This window comes from Cherax quadricarinatus, chromosome 6, assembly GCF_038502225.1.
Source record: "Cherax quadricarinatus isolate ZL_2023a chromosome 6, ASM3850222v1, whole genome shotgun sequence".
NCBI lineage: Eukaryota > Metazoa > Arthropoda > Malacostraca > Decapoda > Parastacidae > Cherax > Cherax quadricarinatus.
Window position 1 is genome coordinate 2,355,857 of NC_091297.1, and position 14,210 is coordinate 2,370,066.

Sequence of the window (14,210 nt, forward strand, 5' to 3'; positions counted from 1 at the left end):
AATCTCCAAAAAAATTTCCAACATATTTATTAAAAAATTCGCATATACGTGGACCCGCGCAGTTCAAACCTGTTTTTTTCAAGGGTCAACTCACTCTCACTCCCTCTCTCTCTCTCTCTCTCTCTCTCTCTCTCTCTCTCTCTCTCTCTCTCTCTCTCTCTCTCTCCCTCCCCTCTCTCTCCCCTCTCTCTCTCTCTCTCTCTCTCTCTCTCTCCTCTCTCTCTCTCTCCCCTCTCTCTCTCCCCTCTCTCCCCTCCCCTCTCTCTCTCTCTCTCTCTCCCCTCTCTCTCTCCTCTCTCTCTCTCTCTCTCCCCCTCTCTCTCTCTCTCTCTCTCTCTCTCTCTCTCTCTCTCTCTCTCTCTCTCTCTCTCTCTCTCTCTCTCTCTCCCCCTCCCCCTCCCTCCTCTCTCCCCCTCCCCCTCCAGGGTTTGACTTTATTGACATGCTAAGAGATGTTACCTACATCAGCTCATTTGAAAGCATTTTTGTTGTTATGAAACATACAAGTATTTTATAGGGAACAGGATGAAGTTGGAGCCATCTGTGGGCCAGCATTTTCATATGATCAAATGACTTTATCTCGTTGACATCATTATGCTGTACGAATATGTTCCATACTCGAGTCATCCTGGGTATATATGATCTCAGATGGAGTGATGTTTTGGAGAAGGGTACAACCAGAGTGAAGTTGCTGCTTTCTGCCCGTCTTGTGGCATAAAAGCTTGTTTCACGTTGTCCTCGAAGTGGATCCAAGTGTGGTACTTTGACAATATTGGCCTTGTACATAACAGTAAGGCCACCCACATCCCTCCTGTGTTGAAGGCTCTGCTGAAATGACAGATCTATCCAGGATGGGTCCAGGCAAGAGATGAGACGTCTTGCTCTGTTCTCTACTCTGTCAAGCAGTCGCAGATGAGAGGGGGGGGGGGGGCAGGTAAACCAAGAAAGTGGAGCATGCTCAAGGTGTGAACGTACTTGTGCCTCGTACAGAATCTTGCAACCTCTACTGTCAAGTAGATGCGAGATACGGCGAAGTGCTGTAAGCTTCCTGGCTGCCTTGTTTGCAAGATTTACAACATGGTTCTTCATGGTTAGTTTGGAGTCAAATTTCACCCCAAGGATATCAACTTCTTCTCCAGGTGCCAACACCCTCCCATTCATCCTTACTACTGCACCAGCATTACCATCATGGTGCCTAGAGACGATTATCATTTGCGTTTTCTCAGGTGCAAATGTTACTTGCCATCTATTTCCCCAAGCTGATATAGCTCTCAGCTGGTGATTGATGTAGCTTAGAGCAGCTGGCATTTCTTCTCTTGGATAAGTGAATGTCAGTGTACAGTCGTCTGCATATGCATGTGATTCTGGGATGAGATGAAGAAGGTCGTTGAAGTAGACATTCCATAACAATGGTCCCAGCACGCTTCTTTGTGGAACACTTGCCCCAATAGGATGTCTTGCTGATTCCGTTCCATTGAGAACTACACTTAGAGATCTGCCATGAAGGTAATCACTGAGGAGACATAGCGTAGAGCCTGCAATTCCCAGTGCTTGAAGTTTTGCTAAGAGGCCCTGGTGCCACACCCGGTCGAAAGCGCCAGCAATGTCCAGTGCTACCACACAGCTGACTTTGGATTCATCCAGTGACTGGTGCCACTTAGTGGAGAGGTTTAACAACAGATCAGCAGCAGAGTAACCTTTCCTGAAGCCATATTGACGATCACAAAGTAGTGAGTGATAGTCAAAAAACTCTTGTCATTTGTCTTGAGATTATTGTCTCAAGGATCTTACCAGTGATTGACAGGAGTGACACTGGTCTGTAGTTGCTGATTTCTGCTCTGCTCTTCTTTTTGTGAACAGGGACTACATTTGCCTCTTTCCATAGAGAGGGCCATTTACACTACTAGGCAGTGCTGAAAGATGCGAGTTAGAGGTGCTGCTAGCTGGTCTGCACATCTTCTCAGCAATCTTTGGCTCAACTTGTCTGGGCCCACAGCCTTTTCTTGGTCAAGCGATTTAAGAAGGAAATGCACCTCCTCCTGCCTTATTGTCACCACTGACAGTTTTGACACAGTTCTTGCAGCTAGCCAAGGAGGGTCCCTTGCTGGATCAGGAACTTGCATTTTGGTAGCAAAGTGTTCAGTGAAGAGGTCCGCCTTCTCTTGACTACTAGTAGAGGTGGTCCCATCCTGTCGATTTAGAGGTGGAATGAGTTCATCAGGCAGATAACCTTGTCTGTCCTTGACCAGGGACCACCAGGTTTTGGACCCTACCCTACCTGATGCTAGCTTTCTTTTAGTGTCCACCTCCCATTTAGCAATGGCCCACTTTTGAACGTCACCCATATGCCTACAGGCTTGCCTGTGCAAGTTCCTGTTATAGGTGGTAGGATGTCTCTTACTCCTTCGCCATGCTTTGTACTTAGCAGTAGCAGCCTCTCTACAACGAAAGCCAAACCAAGGCTGATCTGTAGGCTTTGTCACATATTGCCGGTGAGGAATGTGTTTCTCTCTTTCTCTCTCTCTCTGTCTCTGTCTGTCTCTCTCTGTCTCTCTCTGTCTCTCTCTGTCTCTCTCTCTGTCTCTCTCTCTGTCTCTCTCTCTCTGTCTCTCTCTCTCTCTCTCTCTCTCTCTCTCTCTCTCTCTCTGTCTCTCTCTCTCTCTCTCTCTCTCTCTCTCTCTGTCTCTCTCTCTCTCTCTCTGTCTCTCTCTCTGTCTCTCTCTCTGTCTCTCTGTCTCTCTGTCTCTCTGTCTCTCTCTCTCTCTCTCTCTCTCTCTCTCTCTCTCTCTCTCTCTCTCTCTCTCTCTCTCTCTCTCTCTCTCTCTCTCTCTCTCTCTCTCTCTCTCTCTCTCTCTGTCTCTCTCTCTTTTTTTTTTTTTTTTTTTTTTTTTTTACACATGGTTTGACAAGGTTAAGGATCCCTAGCTTTATTGACAAGCTATTTACAGGTTAAGGATTCCTAACTTTATTGACAAGCTAAGAGCTGTTACCTACATCAGCTCATTTGAAAGCATTTTTATTGTTATGAGACATACAAGTAGGGAACAGGATGAAGTTGGAGCCATCTGTGGGCCAGCATTTTCATTTGATCAACTGACGTTATCTCGTTGACATCATTATGCTGAACGAATGTGTTCCATACTCGAGTCATCCTGGGTATGTATGATCTCAGATGGAGTGATGTTCTGGAGAAGGGTACAGCCAGAGTGAAGTTGCTGCTTTCTGCCCGTCTTGTGGCATAAAAGCTTGTTTCGCGCTGTCCTCGAAGTGGATCCAAGTGTGGTATTTTGACAATATTGGCCTTGTACATAACAGTAAGGCCACCCACATCCCTCCTATGTTGAAGGCTCTGCTGAAATGACAGATCCATCCAGGATGGGTCCAGGCGAGAGATGAGACGCCTTGCTCTGTTCTCTACTCTGTCAAGCAGTCGCAGATGAGAGGGGGGGACAGGCAAACCAAGAAAGTGGAGCATACTCAAGGTGTGAGCGTACTTGTGCCTCGTACAGTATCTTGCAACCCCTACTGTCAAGCAGATGCGAGATACGGCGAAGTGCTGTAAGCTTCCTGGCTGCCTTGTTTGCAAGATTTACAACATGGTTCTTCATGGTTAGTTTGGAGTCAAATTTCACCCCAAGGATATCAACTTCTTCTCCAGGTGCCAACATCCTCCCATTCATCCTTACTACTGCACCAGCATTACCATCATGGTGCCTAGAGACGATCATCATTTGCGTTTTCTCAGGTGCAAATGTTACTTGCCATCTATTTCCCCAAGCTGATATAGCTCTCAGCTGGTGATTGATGTAGCTTAGAGCAGCTGGCATTTCTTCTCTTGGATAAGTGAATGTCAGTGTACAGTCGTCTGCATATGCATGTGATTCTGGGATGAGATGAAGAAGGTCGTTGAAGTAGACATTCCATAACAGTGGACCCAGCACACTTCCTTGTGGAACGCTTGCCCCAATAGGATGTCTTGCTGATTCCGTTCCATTGAGGACTACACTTAGAGATCTACCATGAAGGTAATCACTGAGGAGACATAGCGTAGAGCCTGCAATTCCCAGTGCTTGAAGTTTTGCTAAGAGGCCCTGGTGCCACACCCGGTCGAAAGCGCCAGCAATGTCCAGTGCTACCACACAGCTGACTTTGGATTCATCCAGTGACTGGTGCCACTTAGTGGAGAGGTTTAACAACAGATCAGCAGCAGAGTAACCTTTCCTGAAGCCATATTGACGATCACAAAGTAGTGAGTGGTAGTCAAAAAAATCTGTCATTTGTCTTGAGATTATTGTCTCAAGGATCTTACCAGTGATTGACAGGAGTGACACTGGTCTGTAGTTGCTGATTTCTGCTCTGCTCTTCTTTTTGTGAACAGGGACTACATTTGCCTCTTTCCCTCCCCCCTCCCCTCCCCTCCCACTGTGTGTGTGTGTGTGTGTGTAATTTAATATAATTTGTGGCCCTCGACTTAAAAGTTTAGTGGTGATGTAGACCACTATGAATGACACATTGTTATAAACACCAACCTTCCTTAGGCCAATGTGTGCTGATTATGTAAGATTTTTTAATGTTTTGTGCACATATGCTGAATTTTTTGATCAGTTAATAAGTGTCAGCAATACAAGGTATCAGAAACTTTGCTCTTGATTAGAAAAATTGAAAGCAAAACAAGCAAAAAATGGCAAATTTCAAACCACTTTCCAGTATTTTGCAGGAATAGATTACAATGTATTGTTTTCTCCTCAGGTGCACTCCAGTGAGTGCAGCCTGAGTGATATATTATTGTAGGTCCTTTTTAAATACTTAAGCTTTAGTTTTACACTTCCATAGTTTTCACTTTTTTTTTTGAAGTTCATAGATTAGAGTTACAGCATTGAACATTGCTAACTTTATAGTTAACATGAATGCAGTACTGTTATTATTTGTGTACAGTACTTTTCTACTGTATTATATGTAGTTTTTCACCAGAAATTTTTAATACAACTTAAATAAGGAAATATGTGTTAAGATTATATAATAACTCCATTATTTGAGAATATCTAACTGAACTAACCATAATTACTGCATCAGTTCATTCATAATAACCCTATGCATTTTATCCACAGTTGTCCACCAAGAACATTCCTGCCAGCACTCTGCCGCATCTTTCTGGACGAGTGTGCTCCAGATAATGTTTTAGAAGTCACTGCCCGTGCCATTACTTACTATTTGGACGTTTCTGCCGAGTGTACACGTCGCATCACCACAGTAGAGGGTGCAATCAAAGCAATGTGCAACCGTCTTGTAGTGGCTGATGTGTGTTCAAGAACCAGCAAGGACCTAGCTGAACAGTGTATTAAGGTAAAGCTTCTCATTGTATGTATTCTCAAGATTTTAGATTTAAAATCATGTTTCACACAATGTAATTATGTATTACAACTGTTGTATGGTACAATCACAAAAGGATTTCCTAAACAGTAACATTTCAAGTTGTGAGAAATATGCAAATTTAGTAAAGTCCTTTATTTGTATGGTACAATGTTTCACCTATCATTGGGCTTTATCAGGTACAGTGGAACCTCGGTGGTCAAACGCACTGCTTCCCGAGCTAATCATTTTTTGAACAAGGAATTGGAGAAAAAATGTACTGGTTTTCGTACATGCTCTTGGTTGTCAACCAACAATGCTCCCAAGGTTGAAGAATTTAAAAAAAAAAAAAAAAGAGTTTTTCTTATAAAATGATAGAGAATCTTTTTTCAAATGTAATGAAACCAAAAGTACGAAATTAGATGGATAACATACCGAATTGCACTATCGTGGGCTTATTCCATTGTTTCAGTTGACCAAGCTCATAGCTATTCTCCTGGAACTCCTTTCATTCTATCGATTGAGTACAAGAAACTGCTCATTTACCTATTTCAACTACCCAATAAAGTGATCTGAAATTACTAATTTTGCCAATTTCACACTGAATTCAAGAAAGGCCAATTTCAAAATTGGGTCCATAATAAACAATGCAGACATTCCTTGCACTAGAATAACATTTTTTCTTCATTAGTCATGTCTCCGGCCCCGCTTTTCATTTTGAATTTTTATTCACACAAAAAAATGAAGATTTGTTGTTATTCATACTACTGCATAATTGTAATAATTGTGTAAATAATATGCGTATTCATGAATGCATATTTGACCCACCAGTTGATGTGTATTGGACACGTGATGTGATTTGTTTACTCTTGAACATCAGCAAAAATCTAACAGTTTTGCTATTTTGAGCTCAATTTCAAGCAAATTTTAATATGTACACCATTCAGAATCATGTCTATTTCTGTAATATATCTTTAATTCTGTCAAGTGAGACCAAGAAAATAAGAATACAACCATAAATACCATACGAAAATACACCGAAAAGTCGCTGTTTTAAACCAAAAACAGTCTCAGATTTTTTGCTGTGCACACTGACCATGCAGGCCCATTCTAACACATGGAGGCCTACCAGCTTTCTCCCACAAGATTTGAAGCTGCCAGACTTTTACCATTAGCTCTCCTTCTGACAGGTAAGAGGCAGTTAAATTTTCATTTACTGCACAGTATTTCAGTTTAATTTATTTAGTATTCATTTTTACAGTTTCCCTGTGCTGTATAATTTTAGACATTGTTTTATGTGGTATACTGTAGTAAGTATACATTATTATTAATAAATTATTATATTGTCATTTGGGGTCTGGAATGGATTAATTACATTTGCATTATTCTTGATGGGAAAATTACTTTGGTTGTCCATTTTGGCTGTCGAACCAACATCTGGAATGAATTAAGCTCGACAGCCGAGGTTCCACTGTATACGTATACTAGATATGAGAGGCAATGGATTAAATAGTCCATAAGGAGAGACTTCACATGGTTAGGTGTTACCTGGAGGTTACCTGGAGAGGGTTTTGAGTGTCCGCAGCCCGGTCTGAAACCAGGCCTCATGGTGGATTAAGGTCTGATCAACCAGGCTGTTACTGCTGGCTGCACGAAAACTGATGTACGAACCACAGCTTGGCCGATCAGGTACTGACTTTAGGTGTCTGTGCAGTACCTTCTTGAAGACACCCAGGGGTCTACTGGTAATCCCCCTTATGTATGCTAGGAGGCAGTTGAACAGTCTTGGCCTCCTGACACATATTGTGTTCTCTCTTAGTGTACTCGTGGCACCCCTGCTTTTCATTTGGAGAATGTTGCATCTCCTGCCTCGTCTTTTGCTTTCATAGGGAGTGATTTTCGTGTGTAGGTTTAGTACTAATCCCTCTAGGATTTTCCAAATGTATATTATCATGTGTCTTTCTCGCCTGCATTCCAAGGAATACAGATCAAGGGACTTCAACTGTTCCCAGTAATTTAGCTGCCTTATCATACTTATGTGTGCTGTGAAAGTTCTCTGTACATTCTCCAGGTCAGCAATTTTGCCTGCCTTAAAGGGGGCAGTTAGTGTACAGTAGTATTCCAGCCTAGAGAGAACAATCGATTTGAAGTGAATCATCATGCGCTTGGCATCCCTAGTTTTGAAGGTTCTCATTATCCATCCTATCATTTTTCTAGCAGAAGAGGTAGATACATTGTTGTGGTTGATAACTGATGGAGCACAGCAGAAAATCTACTGACCCATGCTCAGTTTACTGTTTTAACCGAAGCAGGAGTCAGTTTTAATGTTTTTGCTAGGGATATAGCCACTATGAGCAGAAGTTTGGATTAACAAAGGGATCTCACTAAGTGTTTTCCTGGTAAATTTGTTCCTGGAACATTTGGAGAAGGATCATTTTTGTGATGTCATACCATGATGCATTACCTGGATGAGGTATGTAGATGACATTCTGATCATGATAACCAGATGGTTCATTCAACCTATTACATCTCCGAGAACATCTTAACGAAGTGGAGCTGTCAGTACAATTTACCCTTAAAGAGGAGGTGAATGCAACTTTACCTGCCCTCATCTTGAGACTTGTTAAACAAGATGGAGTCCTGAAGCAAGAAGTATGCAGTAAACCTACCAACAGATACTACTGCTTTCATTTGTTTTCAAAGCATAGTTTAAAATAACTAGAAATTAGTAACCCTTCCAGAATGCAAAACATTAACCTGGCCTATGTTTCTCATACATTTAACAGGATGGTTGTACCACCCTGACCCCTGGGTGTTTGTTATACCCCAACCTACAACTAGTATAACTTTATCCTGTATTTAATTTGCATGGATTCATTTTGGCATATAGTTTTCTAGGAACACAGTGCTGTAGCAAATCAGAATTATTATTGGTCAAAAATTTATGATTAATGGATATGATGTTGGGAGTATTACAGTGCAGTACATATTGTTCTTGTTGTCTTCATCACTGCTTCTCATTAATGCTCTTCCTTCTTCTCCTTGGACTAATGCTTCTGACTACAGTATTGTTTCTGACTAATGCTGCTCCTGCTTATCTGGCTAATGTTCCTGCTTTTGCTTCTGTTCATGTTGCTCCTATGTCTAATACTCCTGCTGTTCCATTTCTGCTGCTTCCAGTCCTGTACTGCAGCCACTCCCACCAGCAATTCTGCTGTTGTTATTTCTAGTCTTGCTCCATGTATTTTATTGTTTTGGTCCTCATCTTACATATTCTCCTGTTTTGTAGGATGTTTCAGTATACAGTACTAATTGGGGATCTAAGAGAGACTCATATTAAGAATCTTCATGTTTTTCAGGTTCTTGAACTGATTTGCACACGTGAAGCTGGTGCAGTTTTTGAAGCAAGTGGTTTGAACTGCGTCCTTTCATTTATTAGAGATAATGGCCATTTAGTTCACAAAGATACACTCCATTCAGCCATGCATCTTGTCTCTCGATTGTGTGGGAAAATGGAACCAGCGGATTCTGGACTTGCTCCCTGTGTTGAGTCTCTCTCTACGCTACTTAGACACGAGGTTCATATAAATTTAACTCATTTTCTTTGTTGTATTATTTTCTTAAGAGTGCCAAGAATATAAAATAAATGTTGCAAGTGTATGGAATTGGTGGTAGGGTACTGAAAGCAGTTAAGAGTTTTTATGAGGATAGGCTCAGGTTAGAGTATGTAGGAGAGTGAGTGAGTGTGTGAGTGAGTGTGTGAGTGTTAGTGAGTGTGTGTGTGTGTGTGTGTGTGTGTGTGTGTGTGTGTGTGTGTGTGTGTGTGTGTGTGTGAGTGTGTGTGTGTGTGTGTGTGTGTGTGTGTGTGTGAGTGTGTGAGTGTGTGAGTGAGTGTGTGTGTGTGAGTGTGTGTGTGTGAGTGAGTGTGTGTGAGTGAGTGTGTGAGTGTGAGTGAGTGTGAGAGTGTGAGTGTGTGTGTGTGTGTATGTGTGTGTGTGTGTGTGTGTGTGTGTGTGTGTGTGTGTGTGTGTGTGTGTGTGTGTGTGTGTGTGTGTGTGTGTGTGTGTGTGAGTGTCAGTGTGTGTGTGTGTGTGTGTGAGTGTCAGTGTATGTGTGTGTGTGTGTGAGTGTCAGTGTGTGTGTGTGTGTGTGTGTGTGTGTGTGTGTGTGTGTGTGTGAGAGTGAGTAAGCGAGGGAATCCGAGACCGTAGGGATGCATGGTGTCACCATGGTTGTTCAATATATTTGTAGATGGGGTTGTAAGAGAAGTGAATGCTCAGGTGTTGGCAAGAGGTGTGGGATTAAAAGATAAAGAAACTAACACAGAAGGGGAGTTGTCACAGTTGCTTTTTGCTGATGACACTGTGCTTTTTGGGAGATTCTGAAGACAAGTTACAGAGGTTGGTGGTTGAATTTGGGAGGGTATGTAAAAGAAGAAAATTAAAGGTGAACAAAGGAAAGAGCAAGTTGATGAGGATAAAAAATTTAGGTTATGAAAGCTTGGATATCAGATTGGAGGGAGGGAGTATGGAGGGAGTGAATGTATTACAATATTTAGGAGTGACTTGTCAGCAGATGGGCCTATGAAAGATGAGGTTAATCATAGAATTGTTAAGGCAAAGAGATGAGGTGTACATTGAGGAGTCTGTGAAGACAGAGAACATTTTCCATGGAAGCAAAGGGGGGTATGTATGAGAGTATAATGGTATCAATGCTCTTGCATGGGTGGTGTGAAGCATGGGTGATGAATGTTACAACAAGGAGAAGACTGGAGGCATTGGAGATGTCATGTCTGAGGGCAATATGTGGTGTGATTATTATGCAGAGAATCTGTAGCTTGGAGATTAGGAGGAGGTGCAGGGTTTCTAAAAGTATTATCCAGAGGGCTGAGGAGGGGTTGTTGAGGTAGTTCAGATATTTAGAGGGGATGGAATAGAATGACCTGGAGGGTGTATAAAGCTGTAGTGGAAGGAAGGCTGGGGAGGGGTCATCCTAGGAAGGGTCGGAGGGAAAGGGTAAAAGAGGTGAAGTGAGTGATGATGGAAATGTTTCTTCTTTTTATGGGTCACTCTGTCTTGTTGGGAAATGGCCAATGTGTTAATAAAAAAATAAGATTCATTTTTTTTTTTCAACAAGTCGGCCGTCTCCCACCGAGGCAGGGTGACCCAAAAAGAAAGAAAATCCCCAAAAAGAAAATGCTTTCATCATCATTCGACACTTTCACCTCACTCACACACAATCACTGTTTTTGCAGAAGTGCTTAGAACACAACAGTTTAGAAACATATACATATAAAGATACACAACATATCCCTCCAAACTGCTAATATCCCAAAACCCCTCCTTTAGAGTGCAGGCATTGTACTTCCCATTTCCAGGACTCAAGTCCGGCTGTTTAAAAATAACCGGTTTCCCTGAATCCCTTCACTAAATATTACCCTGCTGACACTCCAACAGATTGTCAGGTCCCAAATACCATTCGTCTCCATTCACTCCTATCGAACACGCTCATGCACGCCTGCTAGAAGTCCAAGCCCCTCACCCACAAAACCTCCCTTACCCCTTCCTTCCAACCTTGTCGAGGACAACCCCTACCCTGTTTAGTTTTACTTTAATACAATATTATTAAATATTTTCCATTATAACTATATTAAGCATAAGACTAAAAGAAACATGTAGATGGCTTAGTATTTTTTAGTAACTAAATAAAATAGCAAAGTTTTTAGTTAGAGCTCTTGGCTTTTATCTACTTTCTCATATGTTGTATTTCCATGTCTGAACTACTGTAATTAAAGTGTGCACTATTTAGTCTTTATAAAAAAATCTTTAATGAAAATACAAGTTAATATTTCTTTACTGCAAAAATTTTAGTTGAAGTAATTTTCATTTGTTAATTTTCAGGATCAGCACGTAGCAGATGGAGCTTTACGTTGTTTTGCCTCCTTGGCTGACCGCTTCACTCGGCGAGCCCAGGACCCAGCGCCTCTTGCACAGCACTGCCTTGTTACACACCTTTTAGCTCGTTTAGCTGGTGAGATGTTTTTCTGATTAGCCTCAGTAATGTAAGCTATACCAAATTGTTATCCCTTCTAGAAAGACACTAATGTTACTCAAATCTTTACTTTTCTCTGTGTGATTTACTAAGTTGTTTGTTCATCCTTTTTCCCTCTTCCCTTCTTTCCTTACCCCTTTTTTCTTGGAGACAGTAGAGAGAAAAACAAAAATTATAGCAAGTGTTTATACACCTGGAGGTGTTAGGTGAATGGTTAGGGAATTATGAGTCAAATGAAAGAATTATTGTGAGGACCCAAATGCTGAAGAGGTTTGAGACAGTTTTAGGTGTGGTAGCTAAGGTTGGAGTTATGCGGACGAACGAAAGTAGTGGGCTCTTAATTGAGTTGTGTAGTAAGGGATTTGGTAATAGATAATACTTGAAAGATTGGATAGGGTGCAATGAGAGCAGTTTGTTAGATTATGTTTTAGTATTTAAAAGGTTAATGAGTAGTTTTATAGAGGTGCATATTTTAGAGGATATCTGAAGGATACCTCAAGGGCATTTCTGGGGGGGCATTGCTTCCACAGCCTGGTTCCAGACCAGACTTCCTGGTGAATTAAGGCCTGATCAACCAGGATGTTACTGTTGGCTGAATATGTTCCACCATATGAACCATAGCAAAGCAGGTTGGGCACTAATTTGAGAAACTTGTCCAGTGTCCTCTTCAAGACTGTCAGAGCGCATTAAAAAAGTCAGGGGACCTGTGACACTCATCGAGTTCTTTCTTTTTGTACTTGTTGTGCCCCTACTTTTTAGTGGTGTTTTGCATTGTCTGGCAAGTTTCCTATTGTCATATGGAGTGAGTTTATTGTTCAGGTTTGGGCCAGTCCCTCCAGGATTTTCCAGGTGTAAATTATTATGCATCTTTCTTGCATACATTCCAAGAAATACAGTTGAAGGGACTACAAGCATTCCCATTTGTTCAGATACTTGATCGGGTGTATACGAGCATTGAAAGTTCTCTCTACGTTTTCCACCTCAGCAGTCCCACAGTATACAGTATACAGCAGTATTCTGGTTTAGAAAGTTCTAATTATCCAGCCTATCATTTTTCCTGAGGTAGCAAAAGCAATATTGTTTTGATCCTTGAATTTGAGGTCATTCTGTAGTGGCTACAGTAAGAGAAAGGGGTGCAAGGAGACGGGCAGCAATGGCTATGAGAGAAGCGAAAGTAAATGAATTAGAGAGTCAGTCAGTTTCAGAAAGATATAAGCAACTGTTGGGTAAGTTGAGCTACAGAAAGTACAAGAAAGAGGTTCAGGAGGTATGGGGTAAATTTAAGAGAGCTGTATTTTGCTATAGTGTGAAGCAGAAGTTTGTGGGCATAGAAGGGTGGGTGCAGGTAAGAAGAGGAGTTATTGGTGGAATGATGAGGTAAAGAGAGTGGTAAGGGAGAAAAAAATAGCATATGAGAGGTTTTACAATGTAAAAATGGTAAATAAATGGTGAGGAAGAAGGAAGTTAAAAGAGTGCTGAGAGAATGAGTCAGTCTTCATCAGCAAATTTTGCTGATAATAAGAAATTGCTTTGGATAGAGATCAGTAAGGTTAGGAAATCTGGAGAGCAATGCAAATGAACTTAACAATTAAAAACAAAAGAGGGAGATGTTAGATGGGGAGGTAGATGCTTCTATCAATCGTGTATTTTTTCAGTTTGAAAAATCTGTATTTTTTATTTACTTAGGAGCTGCTCCGCAGCCAGCGCCAGGTGCTGCTGCTGCGGCTGCCCCAGGAGCACCTGTAGCCACTCAAGAAAACTCCAAAACATCTGCCTCTGTCTCCACTGTGATTTCTCTGCTGTCCACACTCTGCAGAGGCTCGCCTAGTATTACCCATGTGAGTACTATCTAAGAACACATGCATACACACACTAACCACAACTCTCCCCACCCCCACACACACACACACACACTTTCACTCTTTCACTCATACTCTCACATATGTACATTCATACTCTCATGTATGTACATTCATACTCTCACATGCACTCATGCTGTCATATGCACTCATACTCTCACATGCACCCATACTGTCACATACACTCATACTCACACTCTTACATTCACTCACACTCACATACACTCACTCTCTCACACTCAAACTCTCACACACACACACACACACACACACACACACACACACACACACACACACACACACACACACACACACACACACACACCCTACACACACACACACATACCCCACACACACACCCTACACACACACCCTACACACACACCCTACACACACACACCCTACACACACACACCCTACACACACACACCCTACACACACACACACCCTACACACACACCCTACACACACACCCTACACACACACCCTACACACACACCCTACACACACACACCCTACACACACACACACACATTACACACACACACACACCCTACACACACACACACACACCCTACACACACACACACCCTACACACACACACCCTACACACACACACACCCTACACACACACACACACACACACCCTACACACACCCTACACACACACACACCCTACACACACACACACACCCTACACACACACACACACCCTACACACACACACACCCTACACACACACACACACACACACACACACACACACACACACACACACACACACACACACACACACACACACACACACACACACACACCCTACACACCCTACACACCCTACACACCCTACACACACACACCCTACACACACACACACACACACACACACACACCCTACACACCCTACACACACACACCCTACACACACACACACACCCTACAAACACCCT

At 42.2% G+C, this 14,210-nt stretch overlaps 1 protein-coding gene across 11 annotated transcripts in view; it reads left to right on the forward strand.

The window, feature by feature from the left end:
- Ufd4 (ubiquitin fusion-degradation 4-like) overlaps nucleotides 1-14,210 on the forward strand; it is a 660,794-nt gene that overhangs the window by 400,784 nt on the left and 245,800 nt on the right. For all 11 annotated transcript variants that reach the window (XM_070079782.1, XM_070079788.1, XM_070079746.1 and 8 more), the window contains 4 exons: nucleotides 5,109-5,343; nucleotides 8,709-8,927; nucleotides 11,250-11,379; nucleotides 13,087-13,238. In XM_070079782.1, coding sequence (XP_069935883.1) covers nucleotides 5,109-5,343; nucleotides 8,709-8,927; nucleotides 11,250-11,379; nucleotides 13,087-13,238 — 736 coding nt within the window. The remainder of the gene's footprint in view (nucleotides 1-5,108; nucleotides 5,344-8,708; nucleotides 8,928-11,249; nucleotides 11,380-13,086; nucleotides 13,239-14,210) is intronic.